This window comes from Bubalus kerabau, chromosome 1, assembly GCF_029407905.1.
Source record: "Bubalus kerabau isolate K-KA32 ecotype Philippines breed swamp buffalo chromosome 1, PCC_UOA_SB_1v2, whole genome shotgun sequence".
Classification (NCBI taxonomy): domain Eukaryota; kingdom Metazoa; phylum Chordata; class Mammalia; order Artiodactyla; family Bovidae; genus Bubalus; species Bubalus kerabau.
The window spans coordinates 127,634,382-127,655,047 of NC_073624.1; the positions used below are offsets into that span (position 1 = coordinate 127,634,382).

The 20,666-nt window shown below is 38.1% G+C and overlaps 1 protein-coding gene across 6 annotated transcripts in view; it reads left to right on the forward strand.

The window, feature by feature from the left end:
* The first annotated feature begins 1,197 nt into the window (after window positions 1-1,197).
* TSNAX (translin associated factor X) overlaps window positions 1,198-20,666 on the forward strand; it is a 37,353-nt gene continuing 17,884 nt past the window's right edge. For all 6 annotated transcript variants that reach the window (XR_008717064.1, XM_055588211.1, XM_055588240.1 and 3 more), the window contains exons 1-4: window positions 1,198-1,353; window positions 1,792-1,896; window positions 5,007-5,121; window positions 11,855-11,985. Coding sequence is in view for 5 of the 6 variants with exons in the window: in XM_055588211.1 (XP_055444186.1) it covers window positions 1,338-1,353; window positions 1,792-1,896; window positions 5,007-5,121; window positions 11,855-11,985 (367 nt within the window). In the remaining variant the exon portion in view is untranslated. The remainder of the gene's footprint in view (window positions 1,354-1,791; window positions 1,897-5,006; window positions 5,122-11,854; window positions 11,986-20,666) is intronic.

Consider the following 20,666-nt stretch of genomic DNA (forward strand, 5'->3'; position numbering starts at 1 on the left):
CTATCTTCTAAATAAAATAGAGCTGTAACATTGATTTGTCTACGAGCTATAACATGGCCCTTTTCAGACCTGAGAGCTATTAATGTCCGTCATTCCAAATCTTGGTTGTGATGAGACGAAGAACCGAGGAACATACACTCGCGTGACACTTTATTACTAAATAAACAAGGAGGAAAGACTGTGTATATAAAGTGCCTACAATAAAGAGGTTATTTAGGGAAAACGTACTAAAATATAGTACTTGTGTTTTCCCAACCAGTACTTGTGTTTTCCCAACCAGCTCCAGGCCGTCCAGCCTCAGCCTGAGTTCTACCCTAGAGGATGCTGTAGCGCATGTTCCTTTTGGAAAGCGACGGTGGGAGAAGGGTATCAAAGCTAATCTTTAACTGAGACTTTACTCTGTGAAAAACTCTTCTGCGGTTCTTAGTGGTAACTCATTTAATGGTCAAATAATCCTACAAGGCGGGTCCAAATTTACCCCTATTTTTCAGATGAAGAAATTGAGCTAGAGATGAATTACTTCCTTAAGGTCACACAGTCACTCAGCGACGGAGACCACTGCGAAAGCAGGCATTCCGGAGAGGAGCACAACCGAGGACACAAGAAGGGAGGGAAAGGGGGAGAGGAAGGGGCGGGAGGGGAACACACAGGGGAGAAAGAACCAGCAACGTCTTGCACTGATTGATATGCATATTTTCATCACTTTAGCTTCTGGCGTCACCTCCCGGAACGGAAAAGACTTCTATCTCTGTAAGGTTCAGCCTCGATAACAAAACCCTTGCAGAGGAGACGCGGGGAAGCTCCCTTTCTCACCCGCAGGTTCCCCGGCGCCGCAGGGCGGCCTCCAGCGGCGAACTACAACTCCCACTATGTACCGCGCGGGGGCCAGGGGCCCATGCGGGGGCGCACGCGAGGGTGTTCCAATGGCGCCTTGAGAAAAAGAAAAAAGCATACATCTTCCGTTCGTCTCCAGCCTTCACACTGCTCTCACTCTCAGAGGGATGCAGTCGTCTTTTTTATGATCAGCTAATACGGAAAAGCGTGTAAAGTCGCTTCTGTTTTCAGGCACAACAGAGGGCAGCTGCAACAACAGCACCCGGGAGCGAGGTCCTCGGGCCAAGCGCGGGGCAGAGCCAGCGGAGGCGGGGCGGGAACGCGGCCGGAAGTGTGCGCGGGCGGAGAGAGAAGCCTGAGTGGTTGCTGGCGCGCGCTTCCGGCTAGTGCGTTGACGTCGGCCGGCTGTACAGGGTGCCGCTGAGGGCTCTTCGGCCGCCGCGCGTACCCTGCTCTCCCCGAGGCGCTTAGTCTCCTCTCTTCTCGTCGTAGGCCGTGACGACATGAGCAGCAAAGAAGGTGGCATCCTCAACAGCTTTGGGCGTGATTTATTTATTTAATCCAGCGTTTTTGTCGCATTTTCCACTTCCCACCCTTGAAAGATGCTTTCTCCCCGCGCAGACTCGGGGGGCGGCGGCCCTGGTGATTTCCCCGGCCACATTGGCCCTATTTACCTCTTTTCCTTAATCCTCGAGCCATTTTTATCTTAGTTCGGTAATTGCCCCACCTTGTTCTAGATCAGGGAACCTATTGTGGGAGGTTTGGATGAGCTTAAGGTTTGGGAGGTGGTGGGGGAAGGTAGGGCTGCTTTTCTGTCCGTTTGCTGAGAAAGTCTCTGCGATGACGGTCCAGGGGAGGTCTGGTTTTAAGGAAGAAAGGGGTTTACGTATATTATGTGTTGTCAAGTCCTGGCGATGGGAGAGCCCTGTCCAACCTTTTTTTCCTTCTCTATGTAAGGATCAGGAGGGTTCAGGAAAAGGAAGCATGACAATTTCCCACATAACCAGAGAAGAGAAGGGAAGGATGTTAATTCATCTTCACCTGTGATGTTGGCCTTCAAATGTAAGTTCTCTATCATGTACACTGGTGAAGGGAAGAGAACTAAAGAGGTTGTAAAAAGGATCACTTAACTATGTTATGCATCAGTCTCAGAATTTTCCTGGAGGTTTTGCAGTGGTGCTCGGTCTGTCATGAAAAATTGAGATTACGAAAGTCTTGACTTTATTTTTCCCTTTTAAGTTTCACAGGTAAACATTAATTAACATCAGACCTGCCACATAACTGAAAATTACTGTGCACCGGATACACAAGCATACATATCAACTATATATGTACGGATATTTTAAACGTGTATTGGTTTTCTTTTCTCCGCTAGGCTTTTGGAGACTTTTTGGGCTTTTTTTTTTAAGATTTTTTTTTGATGTGGAACATTTTTAAAGTTTTTATTGAATTTGTTATAATAACTGCTTCTATTTTTTGTTTTGATGTTTTGATCATGAGGCATGTGGGATCCCCGACCAGGCATCGACCTCACACCCTCTTCATTGGATGGTGAAGTCTCAACCACTGAACCAGGAGGGAAATGCTGTATTTTTGTTTTCACTATATCTCTTTGCAGAGAGTGGGCACTCAAGTGCATGTAAATTTTATGTGTATATTTATTCCCAGATTCTCTTTTCTCAGTATATTAACTTGGGAAAAATGTTTCTCATTGCAAAACAAAGTATAAAACAAAATACACGTAACTCTTGTCCTCTGTCCAGCATCCTATTTTTTTTGGACACATTGTGTGGCAGGCAAGATCTTAGTTCCCCTACCTGGGATTGAATCCATGCTCTTCTGCAGTGAAATTGCAGAGACCTAACCGCTGGACCAGCAGAGAATTCCCTCAGCATCCTATTCTTTATAGTTTCTGTAGTTCAGGAATTCAAGACAGGCTTAGTTACCTGTTGGTTCAGATAACTTGGAGTCATCTGAAGACTTGAATTGAGTTGGAGGATCCACAACTATCAGTCACTTAGGCCTTGGTCTAGCAGCCAGCTCTGTGTTCCCCCGTGTGGACCCCTCCATAGTACTACCTGAGTGTCCTTGTGTTACAGCATTTGGCTTCCCCAGATAGAGGGAGGGAGAAGACCACAGTGCTGTTATGTTCTAATCTTGGATATCATACATGTCATTTTGCTGTAGTTTATTAGTTAGAAAAGAGGCAGTTTTAAAACTCAGCCTCATGTTTGAGAGAAAGGGAATTAGGTGCCACTTTTTGAAAGGAGGAGTATTAAGTAAATTGTGGACATACTCGAGGATTTTCACAGCACATAACTGTGATCTTACGTGGTGTAAGACAACTACTTGTGACTGAGGAAAGAGAGTATTGATAGAGCTATATGCGCAGTGGAGAAGCTGCACTGGGCCAAGTGCTCCCTGTCATTATGGGCTCATACACTCCATTGCTTGTTTCCAAGCGTGTTTTGCGGTCTTCTGTTTCTTCCTGCCTTTGTCTTTGTAGCTTGTTAGGCCTGGAACAGCTTCTAGCTTGGTGCCCCATTGCCCCGCTGATGTACTGCTCTTCAGGCCTGGAATAGCTTCTAGCTTGGAGAAGGCAATGGCAACCCACTCCAGTACTCTGGCCTGGCAAATCCCATGGACAGAAGACCCTGGTAGGCTGCAGTCCATGGGGTCACTAGGAGTCGGACACAACTGAGTGACTTCACTTTCACTTTTCACTTTCATACATTGGAGAAGGAAATGGCAACCCACTCCAGTGTTCTTGCCTGGAGGATCCCAGCGACGGGGGAGCTTTGTGGGCTTCCGTCTATGGGGTCGCACAGAGTTGAACACGACTGAAGTGACTTAGCAGCAGCAGCAGCAGCAGCTTCTAGCTTGGTGCTCCATTGCCCTGCTGATGTATTGTAGTTTTTTTAAAGACCCATTCCAAGTAGCTTCTTCCTACTTTTCTAATTTTTTTCTGATTTTTCTCCCAAGCAAATTTGGTGACAGACATTACATTCATTGAACATCCATCCATTTAGTCAAGATGTATTTATTGAACATCTGTGTTCTAGCAAGGGCTTCCCAGGTGGTGCTAGAGGTAAAAAATCTGCCAGCCTAGGCAGGAGATGCAAGAGACATAGGTTTGATCCCTGGGTCGGGAAGATTCCCTGGAGTAGGAAATGGCAACCCTCTCAGGTGTTCTTTCCTGTAAAATCCCATAGACAGAAGATCCTGTGGGGCTGCAGTCCATGGGGTCTCAAAGAGTCAGGACTGAATGACTGAACACTACTAATACTGTGTTTTCGCATATGTTGATAGTGAACAAGAAAGACATAATTCCTGCTTTACTGAACCTTTTCTATATATTTATTATAGCATGATCACATTCAGTTTTCTTTCCATCTGTCTCATACTGGACTGAGCTTGAGGATAGAAACTGCCTTATTTAACTTTTTATTCATAGTATCTAATTCACAGTGGTCATTAATATAGTCAAAATGTGAATGCATTTGATTGTCTTCAAATATTAGGCAAAATCCTAGCCTAACTATTATCTCAGTAATAAACGACCAGATGTATTTAGGCCTTTGTCAGCTGCTAATTTGGTTAATAGTTCATTCAAGTTCTGAATACACTTTTGTATTCAGGTTCAAAGTATGTCTGTGGACTGCCAGACAACTTGCTAGTTCTTTGGAATGATAATTCTTCTAAAATAAAGTGATTATTAAGTAAGTGCTTTATGGGTATTTCAACAGCTAGGGCTTGAGAATTCAGAAGTTGATGTTATTAAGGTTTAAAGCATAATTTGAAAATCCTGGTTAATTTTTTGTGGATATTTACATTGTGCATGGTAAGGTAATTAAAAATAACTACATAGTGAAGTAGTTGAAAGTATTTTTTGTAAGTAGTTATATGTGGTAATTTTGTGATAACAATCTCTTTATTAGAACAGATAATTTGTTACACTATATATACATCTCATTGTGAGGCTCTGAGTGGTAAAATCTAGTTAAGGCATACCTGTATGTAAAGAAAGAATATCTTGGTTAGTAGTAGAGTTTTTGATTTCCAAGTATTTTAAAAGTAAATAAGTTGATTTCTCCTATATACTGACAATATTGTTTCATTATACTTTCAAATGTAGAACAAGCATGCTTATGGTCATAATAATGTGTTTTTAGCATTTCAACAGGAACTTGATGCAAGACATGACAAATACGAGAGACTTGTGAAACTTAGTCGAGATATAACTGTTGAAAGCAAAAGGACGATTTTTCTCCTCCATAGAATTACAAGGTAAGTAAATATCTTTAAATTTGTTACAGTTGGATACAGGTTGATATGTATTTTATATTTATCAGGAAGTCAGTGGGCGGTACCTAGCTGACTTTTTTTGAACACCAGGATCAAGAGGATGTTAGTAGCAGGTGGATTTTATTTTAAGAATAAACATTTTTTAAAAAATAGGAAATTTTTCTTATTTTCAGAACAGCTAAGGATTTGCCTTGTTAAGATCATTCACAGAGATAGAACTATTGTTTATGAACATATTTAAACTTTAATGGTTTATTAGAGCCTATTAACATTAAAGCTTTTCTTGGATGATATGTGCAAAAATTTTAGTATTAGGTAAACATTGCATTCTGCTTATCTTCCCATTCATTTTTCAGTTCATTGGACATTGGGCTTTCTGCCTCACCGAACTGAAATTGAAATTGCCTTTGTTCACTCATATTGATAAATCTAGTATATACTCTTCTACTGTTTTCTTATTTAATTTTTGCAGCGTGTGGTAGTGTTGACTGTTTAATTCTTTGGGGGAATTCTGAAGTTCTTCCACCTTCAGCTCTGTGATATTCTTAAACTATGACTTGATTGTTTTTCTAGGTGAAAGTATTAATTGCTCAGTCCTGTTTGGCTCTTTGCGACCTCATGGACTGTAACCCACCAGGCTCCCCAGGCAAGAATACTGGAGTGGGTTGCCGTGTCCTCTTCCAGGGGATCTTTCCAACTCAGGGATCGAACCCCGGTCTCCTGCATTGCAGGCAGATTCTTTACCGTCTAAGCCACCAGGGAGGCTTAAATTCTTAGCAAGTTCCCCCACCTTCAGCTCTGTGACATTCTTTCTGTAGGACTTTACTGTTTTTCTAGGGAGCTCTGTATATTTGATAGATTTCTTTGTTGCAAATAAAAGAAGCGAACTTAAACTAGCCTAGATTAAGAGGAGGGAAGTGGAATATTTTATGAATGCAGCTGGGTATCTCCATTTTCTCATCTTTGTTTTTGTATTTCATTTGACTAGCTTTCTTTGCTTTTCTGTTCTTCATTGAGGTAGAAATCATCCATCCTGTAGCTCACAAAGAGAGATTTTTGTTACATTGCCAATTCCAAATGCCTCTAGAAGGCTAGCAAGGATTGGCTCCCCACTGTGTGTCTGACAAAGTATTTAAGCAAGTCCAAGTGTAATTTATGAGCTTTTTATTATTATTAAAGTAGTACTGAAGTATTCTATTCACACACAGCTTTTTTTTTTTTTTTTAAGGTGGTCTACTATTGAGTTTATTCATTATTTTTTTTTTTTTTTTAATTTTATTTTATTTTTAAACTTTACATAACTGTATTAGATTTGCCAAATATCAAAATGAATCCGCCACAGGTATACAAGTGTTCCCCATCCTGAACCCTCCTCCCTCCTCCCTCCCCATTCCATCCCTCTGGGTCATCCCAGTGCACCAGCCCCAAGCATCCAGTATCGTGCATCGAACCTGGACTGGCAACTCATTTCATACATGATATTTACATGTTTCAATGCCATTCTCCCAAATCTTCCCACCCTCTCCCTCTCCCACAGAGTCCATAAGACTGTTCTATACACACAGCTTTTAAGGTAACTCTGAAATACTTTAATTTTTCTTCCATTAAGTGGAAACAATTTGCCATATGTAGATTAGTGGAATGTGGCACTATTAACCTTTTCTTTTTTATACTTGGTTCTAAAATTAGTTTTTTGCTTGTTTTTTGAACCAGTTTTCAGGTAGCTTATACACACTTGAGCTTGTATTATGAAAAAAAGCAACACTGATCTGGTGAATTATGAACACTTTTTTCAATAGAATTTTCAGTTCTAAAACAATTGTCAATATTCAGCAGTTTAAAGAAATAGTAGAACTGTAACAGGAGAATTTCATATTTTGGAGAAAACCATATTACTGTGTAACGTCATCTTATGGTTGTCTACCAAAAAATAATAAATATTCATTATAGTAAACTTAGAAAATAAGAATCTTTAGAAATATTAAAAATGACAGAGAAGTTAAGGTACTGAGTGAAAGAAGTCAGTGAATGAAATACACTGACAGCCATTATCAGTAAGCAGATTTCATATGTTATACTTTTTTATCCGAATTGTTTCCATATTGTCCATAACGTTTTTTGATTAGTAAACTAATAGTAAACTTCAGAAAAATTATAAACTAGAGAAAGTAAAACACTTCATGAAAGAAATCAGACAGAGTACATAAAGATAACTACTTTTAATGAGCGCTTTTCATATTTTAACTATACTTTCATTTTCTTTAATAGATAAAGGCTAAAATAAATAGATAAAGGTAGATTCCACTTTCATGCATTGGAGAAGGAAATGGCAACCCACTCCAGTGTTCTTGCCTGGAGAATCCCATGGACGGAGAAGCCTGGTAGGCTGCAGTCCTTGGGGTCGCACAGAGTCAGACACGACTGGAGCGACTTAGTAGTAGTAGTAGTAGTAGTAGTAGAAGAAGATATCTCTTTACCAGTGAGCTTTGGTATTTTGATCTTTTAAAAAAACATTTTCCATTTTGTTTCATAATGTTCTTTTCTTTCTGTAGAATCTGTTGTAATATTCTCTCTCATTCCTGAAGTTGGTAATTTGTATCCTCTCTTTTTCCTGATCTCTCTGGCTAGAGGTTTATCAATTTTATTGATCTTAAAGGACTACTGTTGATTTCATTGATATTCTGTATGGTTTTCTGACATACTGATTTCTACTATTTCCTTCTTTGTGTGTACTTTGGATTCATTTGCTCCTTTTCTGAAGCATTTCTTAAGGTGGAAGCTGGGATCAAAGAAGAAACTGAGATCCTTTCTTCTTCTCTAATACAGTGCTGTCCGTTTCCCTTTTACATCTCTAAGTACATTTTAGCCACATTCCACAAATTTTGATAAGTTGTTTTTCATTTTCATTCAGTTCAACATACTTTCTAATTTTCATTTTAATCTTTGATTTCATCTTGGGTTGTTTAGATGTTGTTTTGTTTCCAAATACTTGGGAATTTTCCAAGCATGTTTTTTATGATTTGAATTCTTTTAAATTTACTGAAACTTGATTTTGACCGAGAATATGGTCTCTCTGGACCTTGTACACTTGAAAAGTATATGTACTCTGCTGCTGTTGGGTGTAGTGTTCTATTGTGTCAGCTAAGTCAAGTTGGTTGATGATATTGTTCAATCATCCAAGACGTTTCTGATTTTTATTAACATGTACTTGTTCTGTCAATTATTGAGAGATATTGAAATCTCTTGACTAACTGTGAATTTGTCTATTTCTTTTTGCAGTTCTATCAGTTTTTGCTTGATGTATTTAAGTTCTTTCATTTGATGTATTAAATGACATTTAGGATTGTTCTGTTGACTTGACTTGATGAATTGACCCATTATTATCATGATTATATCCCTGGAAATATTCTTTGTTTTGAAATCTGCTTTGTTATTAATAACTACTCTCATTTTCTTTTGATTAGTGTTAACGGGGTATATCTTTATTCATCCTTTTATTTTTAATCTATTTATGTCTGGACTTCCCTGGTGATTCAGACACTAAAGAATCTGCCTGCAATGCTGGAGACTGGGTTCGATCCCAAGGTCAGGAAGGTCCCTTGGAGAAGGGAATGGCAACCCACTCCAGTATTCTTGCCTGGAGAATTCCATGGACAGAAGAGCCTTGTGGCTTCAGTCCGTGGGGTCACAGAATCAGGCATGACTGAGTGGCTAACACTTTAACGCTGTATATATTTAAAAAGGCTTTCTTACCTTTCTTGCTTTTTAATCCATTTATCAATTTTATCTAATCTCTCCCTTTTACAGAGGTGTTTAGACCATTTACATTTAATGTGATTATTGACATGGTTGGAATTCAACCTGTGATCCATTTTCCTTTTTTTTTTTTTTTTGCCTTATTTTGGATTGAGTATTTTTTATAATTCCATTTTTTATCTTATTTGTTGGCTTATTAGTTGTACCTTTTTTCGTTTTTGTAGTGGTTGTTTTATGGTTTATAATATATGACTTGTCACAGCCTGCTGTCCTTACTTTGTACAATACCATGTTAACTTGAACTTGTGCATTTCCGAAAATCATGTCTTTCCTTTGCATGGTTCTGTGGTAATAGTTACTTTGTAAATTGAGGTCACAGTGTTGCTATGCACAGATTTCAATTAACATGATACTGTGTAGAGTAAGGATGGCTTGCATATCACTTTGCCTGTAATATATGAACCCTATATAATTCTGTTCTTTCTTTTCCATTTCACTTTTACAAGCTTGGTTGGCCTTTGTACTACTTCTGAAATACAGCTACTTCTATCTTATTTATAATCCCTATGGGTTTATACTCAGTCATGTCTGACTCTTTGTGGCCATATGGACTGTAGCCCTCTGTGCATGGAATTTTCCAAGCAAGAATACTGGAGCTGGTTGTCGTTTCTTACTCAGAGGGATTTTCCCAACCCAGGGGTGGAACCTGCACTTCTGCATTGGCAGGCAGATTCATTACTACAGTGCCACCTGACTTAGCCTATAATCCCCATAGTATACCAGAAATGGTAAATATCTGGAAAAAGAAACTTTTTAATGAAAAAATCATATTGTTTAAGTAAAAAATAATAATTATTTTGGGGATTATTATTTTTTGGAGAAGGCAGTGGCACCCCACTCCAGTACTCTTGCCTGGAAAACCCCATGGACAGAGGAACCTGGTAGGCTGCAGTCCGTGGGGTCGCTAAGAGTTGGACACGACTGAGCGACTTCACTTTCACTTTTCACTTTCATGCATTGGAAAAGGAAATGGCAACCCACTCCAGTGTTTTTGCCTGGAGAATCCCAGGGACAAGGGAGCCTGGTGGGCTGCCGTCTATGGGGTCACACAGAGTCAGACACGACTGAAGTGACTTAGCAGCAGCATTTTTACTTAAAATTTAAAAATAATATTCTTTAAATAAAAGTACTAATCCCCATAATACATTATTATTTTTAAACAGTATGATTTTTTAAATTAAAGTTATCTTTTTCCATATATTTACCATTTCTGGTGTCCCTTATTCCTTTATTAATAGGACTATGTTTTCATCTGGCATCATTTTTCTTTTGCCTAAAGAACTTCCTTTAATATGTTTTGTAGTGTCAGTGTGCCAGTGATGAATCAACTATTTCTGGTCTTGTATGGGCTCTTGAGATTATTTTGTGTGTTCACTTAGAGTGGGCCTTTTTTCAGCTTCACAAGTTCACACTAATCATAATTCAACTGAAGACATGAGTAGTCCCCTTCTGTAGAGCTCTGAAACTCTCTGCATGTGTGTTCTCCTTTGTTTCTTTGCCTTGCAAGTTTTAGGCATCTTGACCACTGTGAACTCCCATCTCCTCCACCTCCACTGCGGGAGACTCCCAGGGTCACCTAAGTTTCTCATGCCTACACTGTCACTTGGAAACTCTGCAGGCAGTCAGATGGAACAGTCATAGGGCACATGTCCTTTTTTTCACTCATCTCTCATGTTGTCCTATGCTGCTTATTTCACAATGTCTGAAAACCTTTTTATTTGTTTATTTTTTATATGTTTGTTTCTCTTTAGTTGTTTATGGTGGGATGACAAATCCTGTTCATGTGCCATCTGACTAAAAGTAGACCTCTCTAGATGTCTTGTTGTTGCTGAGGATAACTGCTTTACAATGTTGTGTTAGTTTCTGCTGTACAATAGTGTGAATCAGCTGTGAGTTTACATATATCCCCTTGCTCTTGAGCCTCACTCCCACCCAACCCCAACCCACCTGTCTAGGTCATCACAGAGCACCAAGCTGAGCTCCCTGTGCTATACAGTAGCTTCCCATTAGTTATCTCTTTTACACATGGAAGGAAATCAGTCCTGAATATTCATTGGAAGGACTGATGCTGAAGCTGAAGCTCCAATACTTTGGCCACTTGATGCGAAGAATGGACTCATTGGAAAAGACTCTGATGCTGGGAAAGATCGAAGGCAGGAGGAGAATGGGATGACAGGATGAGATGGTTAGCATCACCAACTCAATGGGCATGAGTTTCAGCAAGCTCCGGGAGTTGGTGATGGACAGGGAAGCCTGGAATGCTGTAGTCTGTGTGGTCCCAAAGAGTTGGACATGACTGAGCAACTGATCTGAACTGAGTGTATATATGTTAATGCTACTCTCCTAATTTGTCCCACTGTCTCCTTCCTCTGCAGTGTCCACAATCTGTTCTCTACATCTGCATCTCTATTCCTGCCCTGCAGATAGGTTCATCAGTACCACTTTTCTAGATTCCATATATATGCATTAATATACAATATTTATTTTTCTCTTTCTGACTTACTTCACTCTGTATGACAGACTCTAGGTCCATCCACATCACTGCAGACAACCTAATTTCATTCCTTCTTATGGCTAAGTAATATTCCACTGTATATATGTACCACAACTTCTTTATCCATTCATCCATATATCATTTTTATGAACATAATTTCTCTTGTAGTTATGGTTATGTTATAAATACAGCTTCTTATACTTCTTTACACTGAATATTACGGTAAAGCATTTTCCATTTTTTAACCTATTTTTAATAAATTATAGTTGTACTTTTGAGTTAGAAGTTTCAAGATACATAGGATATTTATTTAGCTGTGCATTAGTTGATATGTATTTTATTTCAGTTTTTCACTATCAAAACATCTGACTGATATTTTAAAAGTTCCCAATATCTTGATTGTAGTGCTCCTGATATGGAAGAAATATTGACTGAATCAGAAGTTAAATTGGATGGTGTCAGACAAAAGATACTGCAGGTAGCCCAAGAGCTCTCAGTAGAAGACATGCATCAATTCCACAGAGCCATTACTACAGGTGAGTCTAGGTTTACTTTAGTGGTAACGTTTAAAAGAAAATAGTATGTTCAATGATTTATGTATGCATTGCATGAATTATAATTAACACTTAGTGAAATACTATTGGCTTTAAAAAATTGGGACTTCCGAGTAGTAATATAATTTCTTACTTGGCTTTATTTTCCTGTGTAGTGATGATTATTTATAGATTTTGATAAAGTAATTGAGGAGACACTCTTAATAGAGAAACTGTATTCTTGAATGAGTAGAGTGTATTCAGACAGGGTGTATCTCATTCCCCACTGAGTATATTTCACTTGTGGCTCTTAAGTTTCAGTCACAGTAGTTTCATAAATAGAGGATGTATCACTTAGCCAGATGGACCAAAACATCTCATAGTGTGACTCCGTATTGGGAATTCTAGGATAATACTGCTGCTGCTGCTGCTGCTAAGTCGCCTCAGTCGTGTCCGACTCTGTGCGACCCCATAGAGGGCAGCCCACTAGGCTCCTCTGTCCCTGGGATTCTCCAGGCAAGAATACTGGAGTGGGTTGCCATTTCCTTCTCCAATGCATGAAAGTGAAAAGTGAAAGTGAAGTCGCTCAGTCGTGCCCGACTCTGGGTTTTATATATTCATTTAAAAAGTTTCATGGAGTATTGGATCTTGGTGATTATCACTATTTATAAATCAGTTGCACAAATGTTTAAAGTACTTGATCTGATCCTCCTCACCCTTTTCTTGTTGTGAGTTCACTGATAGGAGAGAGAACTGTATAATTCAGGCATACCCTAAAATTTGAAGAAAGACAAAGTCAAAGTTTGATTCATATTTACAGAAGTAAATGGAAGTTGCTTTCTATCAAAGAGCTGATTCCATTGAGCTCAGGTCAGTTCAGTAGTAAGAAATGAGTTCATTTGGTATCTGTTCAATATATGTTCAGTTTTAGTCTGAATATTTATCGTTTCAGCACTGTTTTTCAGAAATGTCAACCTGTGGTTGTTGAAATGTCTTAATATTAGTAAGAGAAAGTGCCTGCATACATGAGTTAAAGTTGAAGATACGTTATTATAAGCTAAAGTGATAAAATAGTTTTATGAAGAGTCATTATGGTATCTTCTGAAAGGAGATATATTTCCATCCTCATAATTTATTATTTACTATCAGGGATTTATTTGATTTTTAAATTAATAGCACACATAATTTAAAAGGCTTTATGAATTCCGTTTATATTGTCAGGCCGCACATCCTTGCATATGACAAATTTGGAAGGATTGGGAGAGAAGATCAGAGGTAATGATAGGAAGAAAGGTGAAGTGAAAGTTAAGCAAGCCTCTAGAAGAAAACATAGGAGAATGTCTTTATGACCTTGTAGTAGGAAAGATTTATTTTTTAAATGACAGAAGAAAGTATTAACTGCTAAAGGAAAATTGGATCAATTGAATTTTGTTAAAATTAAGAAATTCTCTTTATCAAAAGACATCATTAAGGAAGCAAAAAGGCAAATTGAAGTCTGAGAGATGACGTTTAAATACATACTTTAGATAGAGAACTCATATAGACTGTGGAGAATTCCTACAAATCAATAAGAAGTCAATTTTAAAAATGGACAAAAAAAGTTGAATAGGGGCCTCAGAATGTGAATATTCAGATGACTATGAATATTCACGAAAAAGTGCTCAGCATCATTGTTCACTAGAGTAGTGTAAAGTGAAACCAAATGAGGTACCATTCAGTCACCAGCATAACTAAACTGTAAATACTGACCAAACCATTTAAACAAACAGCTTGGCAGCATCTAGCCAAAAACCTGCGTCTACCGTATGATTACTTCTGGGTATGTACCTGAGAAAAATAGGATTATATCACCAGAAAACATGTGCAGGAGACCTCAGAACAGCTATAATCATAATATCCTGAAAGTAAAAGATCAACAGGCCAATGGGTACATTGTGGTGTAGTTGTCCAATGCAGTACTATGTAGCATTAGAAACGGTTAAAGGTGTGCAGCATCAAATACGAATTTCTCATTCTGTTGGACAAAATAAGCAGACACAAAAGAGTATCTAACTGTATAATTCCATTTATGTGAAGTTCAGAGAGGCATAATTAATCTAGAGATGTTGATTTGCTTCATTTGGCCCAGTAGGTCCTTCACTGATCAATAAGTAAAGTATAAGGAAAGGCTTTAAATAAGAGCAAGGACCATATGGATAGTGACACGCAGAATGTTACTTAAGAAGTCATGCTTGGCTTTTAGAATAAAACCGAGGAATGGGGGAAAAAGGCAAAGTGGACATTTCATTGAATCAGTAGAGTGTTTCTTAAATCAGGAAGGAAGCACTAATTCTTGGAAGAAGTTTAGTTAGGGCATTAGTAAGATAGGAGGAATCTTTCTTCCGATAGTCCCACTTCAGTATCACTGAGGATTATGAATTATTAAATCATAGTCATAGGATTATGAATTTTATGAGGATTAGTGCTTATAAGCACTATATTTCATTTAGGGCTTCCCTAGTAGCTGCCCACAATGTGGGAGACCTGGGTTCAGTCTCTGGATTGGGAAGATCCCCTGGAGGAGGGCATGGCAACCTACTCCAGTATTCTTTCCTGGAGAATCCCGTGGATAGAGGAGCCTGGTGGGCTACAGTTCATGGGGTCACAAAGAGTCAGACACGACTGAGTGACTAAGTACATATTCCATTTAAGACCTTTGTTTATGATTTGTACGTTTTGAGATTACCTACTCATGAATTAAATATTTAAGGCTTCTCTGTATCTCACTTTTCTTTAGGAAGTCTTTAAAATAAAATGAGGTTCTTTAAATTGATGCAATAAAGATTTATTTCCTTGAAGTTAAGGAATAAAACAGTCAAAAGAAGTGTCTGGGACTTAAAAATTTGCTCATAGATATTTTACTTGATAAAATAAGTTTATTTATAATTAGAGTAGCAGTAACAATGTGATGCTTATGAATAGCTTGCTGCTTGTAATTGTTAAATGCTTGTTTTGGTGTTACTCCAAATAGTTGTTCTTTTGACTTGAAGATAAAACAATTCTGGCATTGAACTAAAGGAGTTCCGTGCTTTTCCTCATTAAGAATAGTGCTAATGGCACGCAGAGCATTTCCCTGAGGGATACTTGTGTGAGCTCAAACATTGAGTATCCTACTAATAATTGAACAACAACAAAAAGTTAGGTCTGTTTTCTACGCATTTCTTATCAGAGTACATTACAGATTGTCCCAAGGGATTGTTAAACAAATGACAAATAATTAGTTACTTGAAATAAATCACTTAAAACTTTTTGGTGCCCTGTCATATTTTTTTTTTTTCCCTCTTGTTGAAAAATTAACAGTTGGGGGAAATGCCCTCCATCTCAAAGAAAAAAATATTTTTTTTGGTTTAATTTATATCATTGTGATAATATTAAAAATTGTCATTTAATTTTGAGACATCCTAGTGCAGAAAATTTAAGTTCAGACACTAACTAATATTTCAATTCTCTTATCCAAGAATGTGAATGAGTGAGTGAGTGTTTTGGGCCAGCTACAGATATTTTTTAAAACTGTTGTTCTTTATATATTAAATATTTATGTTTATGTGACCTTTGCAGTATCCCTGAGTCATAAATATTTTTACCACTTCATAAGTGGGGAAATTGAGACTTACAAGAGTTAAGCAACTTGTTCAAGGTCATAAGCTAGTAAGTGGTACCACTGCTTGCTTATTGTGTGGATTCAATTTACCTGTTGAGCTTGAGAACCTTACCGCAACTAAAAGCTTTATATTGCTTAAATTTCTCTTTGCCCAAATATGAAGGTTTTTCTTAAATAAACCAGGACACATTATAACTCTTGTGTTGCTCTCCCCCCCCCCCATAGCACTTAACAACTTTGACATACTCTCTAATCTCCTTATTTATTATGTTTCTTTATTGTTTCTCTTCCTCTACTAGAATGTGGACTCTGTAAGTCTTTACAAAAAATTTCTTGTTAATTGTTAACTGGTGTATCCCAGACACTTAATAGCTGTTTGATAAATGTTGACAGAATGAAGAGCAAAAGTATTTTAAAAGGGCTTTTTTGTTCTTGTTGTTCAGCCAAATCTTTTATCTAATGATTTGCTTTTGCAGATTTTTGTTTGACTGTTTTTTGTTGCTTCCAAAAGGAAACATGTTTCCAGGGGCTGTTGCTTAGATATAATACAAAAACAGGATCAATATTAATCTTTACAGACATTCTAAAGCGCATATCAGTACAGAAAAATGTGATATCATTTCAGTATATTAGCACAATTGAGACAGTTTAGTGAAAAAGTGAACATGAAGACATGAAGATCTGCAAGCCTTTGGAATAAATAATGGAAGAATTTAGTGAAGGGAAAAAGATACAGCTAAACATTGAATTTTTCTGTTTGTGAGACTTTGTATGCAGAGATGTTAGTTCAGGTGCTTTACCTGAACTAATGGGAATGAAGCTTCCCATTCATTCACAGGAAACAAATGGATAAACTTATGATATTTTGGTGGCTTAACAAAATAGGAATCATTTCTTTCTCATCTGAAGTCCAGGCTTTGCAATGGTGGTTTGAGTGTGCTCTGCCTACTTAGTCATTCATAGACCCAGGATCTTGGGGCTCTGATATTACCAGTATGTGGTTTCCAAGATGAGCCAGGACATCAACATACAGCTGGCAGGTTGTGGAAAGGATGAGTACAGAGTCATGCCTGAGGTTTTTATGGGCCAGCTCTTGAAATGGCATCCATCACTACTGCCCACATTTTATTGGCCAGTTACATGTCCACACCTAACTTCAAGGAAGAATGGGAAATATGCCCTCTGTGCCAAAGATAATGAAATATGTTTGATGGATAGTTAATTTTTCTTTGCCTAATTCAATAATTTGATGTCCATTTGGTTTAGTGGGAAATCCAGGCATATGCATGTTGATGGATTTATGGTTTTTTTTTTCATGTATTTTAATTTGGTTTGAAAGCATTCATTTGCCTAATGTGAAAATAATTTTAAAACTGAAAGAGACGTTGGAAGACGTCTTGTGCTACCACCTCATTTTGTAAATGAGCTTAGAGATGGTATTGGAATTGGCATCTGACTTGTTTATCTACCCTGATAAACTTTATATACTAACTCACTTTGCTAGTTAGTATTTGGTACTTTACACTGTAATTGTTTTCTGCAAAGCCAGCAGCTTTTATTTGATGATCTTAGATCCTATATCTGGTTAAAGACTCTCACTTCCTTTTGTTTTACATAGATAAAATATTTTAGTAAAATATTAATAAATTTTAATAAAATGTTTTAATTACATAGATAAAATATGTAGTTTAAATTTGCATTAAAATGTGAGATGATTCAGGGTACATTTCTTGTGACTGCTTTGATTGCAATTAATTGTTTATATCATACTACAAACTTCCGTGGTGAATCCTGTGACCATGAGAAAATCTCTCATAGGCATTTTCTGGGTCACAGAGACTGTTTGTGACCATTCTTTTAAGGTAAATGTTGGATGCACACTACTTAGACTGTCCAAGTGTAGGCAGGTCTTTTCACCCAGTTTCTCTTTTCATCTCTGAACATTCTTACTGCTTTTCTGAAATCCTATTTCATCAAGTTACTCTTGACATCTGTCAGTTGGTAAGGCTTGGGGTGGGAATGCTAAGTAGGAAGCATGGATGAGACAACTTCCTACTCAGTTTGAACATACATGCACCAAGTCAGAGAGGTCCTTATTCCAACAATAGTGTCCCTTAAAGTAATTTATTATTACTTCTTAATATGATAGTGCACGTTGAGCTAGGGTAACATTTTGAAAGAATAATGGCCTCTAAACTATGAGCTAATACATTGTAGAGAAGACAAAAAAACCCTGAAAACCATTGCTTTGTTTAAGGAAGTTTTAAATATTGTCTTATATAGTCAGGAAAAGCAAGACTTGGAGCTGACTGTGGCTCAGATCATGAGCTCCATATTGCAAAACTCAGGCTTAAATCAAAGAAAGTAGGAAAAATCCCTGGACCATTCAGGAATGACTTAGATGAACTCCCTCATGACTATACAGTGGAGGTGACAAATAGATTCAAGGGATTAGATCTGGTCAACAAAGAGTGCCTGAAAAACCGCAGATGGAGGTTCATAACACTGTGCAGGAGGCAGCGACCAAAACCATCCCAAAGCCACAGAAATGCGAGAAAGCAAAGTGGTAGTCTGGGGAGGCTTTACACATAACTGAGGAAGGAGGAGAAGCAAAAGGCAAGGGAAAAAGGAAGAAATACACCCAACTGAATGTGGAGGTCCAGAGAATAGCATGGCGAGATAAGGCCTTCTTTTTTTAATTTAATTTTATTTTAGTTTTTAAATTACTTACAATATTGTATTGGTTTTGCCATACATCAACATGAATCTGCCACAGGTGTACACATGTTCCCCCTCCTGAACCCCCCTTCCTAACAAGGCCTTCTTAAATGAACAATGCATAGAAATAGAAGAAAACAATAGAATGGAAAAGACTAGAGATCTCTTCAAGAAAATTGGAGATAACAAGGGAATATTTCATGCAAGGATGGGCATGATAAAGGATAGAAACAGTAAGGATCTAACAAAAGCATAAGAGATAAGAAGAGACGGCAAGAATACACAGAACTGTACAAAAAAAGTCTTAATGACCCTAATGTGTGGTCACTCATCTACAGCTGGGACATCATGGAGTGAAGGCAAGTGAGCTCTAGGAAGCATTACTATGAGCAAATCTAGTGGAGGTGATGGAATTCTAGCTGAACTATTTAAATCCTAAAAGATGATGCTGTTAAAGTGCTGCACACCATACTCAAAATAAACTCAAAATAGATTAAAGATCTAAATGTAAAGACCAGAAACTATAAAACTCCTAGAGGAGAACATAGGCAAAACACTCTCCAACATACATCACAGCAGGATCCTCTATGACCCACCTCCCAGAATATTGGAAATAAAAGCAAAAATAAACAAATGGGACCTAATTAAACTTAAAGGCTTCTGCACAACAAAGGAAACTATAAGCAAGGTGAAAAGACAGCCTTCAGAATGGGAGAAAATAATAGCAAATGAAGCAACTGACAACTAATCTCAAAAATATACAAGCAACTCCTACAGCTCAATTCCAGAAAAATAAACAACCCAATCAAAAAGTGGGCCAAAGAACTAAATAGACATTTCTCCAAAGAAGACATACAGATGGCTAACAAATACATGAAAAGATGCTCAACATCACTCATTATCAGAGAAATGCAAATGAAAACCACTATGAGGTACCATTTCACGCCAGTCAGAATGGCTGCGATCCAAAAGTCTACAAGCAATAAATGCTGGAGAGGGTGTGGAGAAAAGGGAACCCTCTTACACTGTTGGTGGGAATGCAAACTAGTACAGCCACTATGGAGAACAGTGTGGAGATTCCTTAAAAAACTGGAAATAGAACTGCCTTATGACCCAGCAATCTCACTGCTGGGCATACACACTGAGGAAACCAGAATTGAAAGAGACATGTGTACCCCAATGTTCATCGCAGCACTGTTTATAATAGCCAGGACATGGAAGCAACCTAGATGTCCATCAGCAGATGAACGGATAAGAAAGCTGTGGTACATATACACAATGGAGTATTACTCAGCCATTAAAAGGAATACATTTGAATCAGTTCTAATGAGGTGGATGAAACTGGAGCCTATTATACAGAGTGAAGTAAGCCCGAAAGAAAAACACCAATACAGTATACTAACGCATATATATGGAATTTAGAAAGATGGTAACAATAACCCTGTATACGAGACAGCAAAAGAGACACAGATGTATAGAACAGTCTTTTGGACTCTGTGGGAGAGGGCGAGGGTGGGATGATTTGGGAGAGTGGCATTGAAACATGTATAATATATATGAAACGAGTTGCCAGTCCAGGTTCGATGCATGATACTGGATGCTTGGGGCTGGTGCACTGGGACGACCAGAGGGATGGTATGGGGAGGGAGGAGGGAGGAGGGTTCAGGATGGGGAACACGTGTATACCTGTGGCAGATTCATGTTGATATATGGCAAAACCAATACAATATTGTAAAGTTATAAAATAAAATAAAAAAAAAAATAAAGTGCTGCACTCAAGGTATCAGCAAATTTGGAAAACCCAGAAGTGGCCACAGAATGGAAAAGGTCAGTTTTCATTCCAGTCCTAAAGAAGGGCAATGCCAAGGAATGTTAAAACTACTATAATGTCATTTCACATGCTAGTAAGGTTATGCTCAAAATCCTTCAAGCTAGACTTCAACAGTTCATAAACCAAGAACTTCAGATGTACAGCTGAGTTTTTGAAGAGGCAGAGGAACCAGAGATCAAATTGCCAACATGCGTTGGATCATGGAGAAAAAAGGGAGCTCCAGAAAAACATCTGCTTCATTAACTAAAGCCTTTGACTGTGTGGATCACAACAAACTGTGGAGAATTCTTTAAGAAATGAGAGTACCAGACCACCTTACCTGTCCATTGAGCAACCTGTATGTGGGTCAAGAAGCATCCGTGAGAATCGAACTGGAACAACTGACTGGTGTAGGGAAAGGAGTGCATTAAGGCTGTATATTGTCTCCCTGCTTATTTAACTTCTTTGCACAGAGTGCATCGTGTGAAATGCCAGTCTGGGTGAATTGCAAGCTGG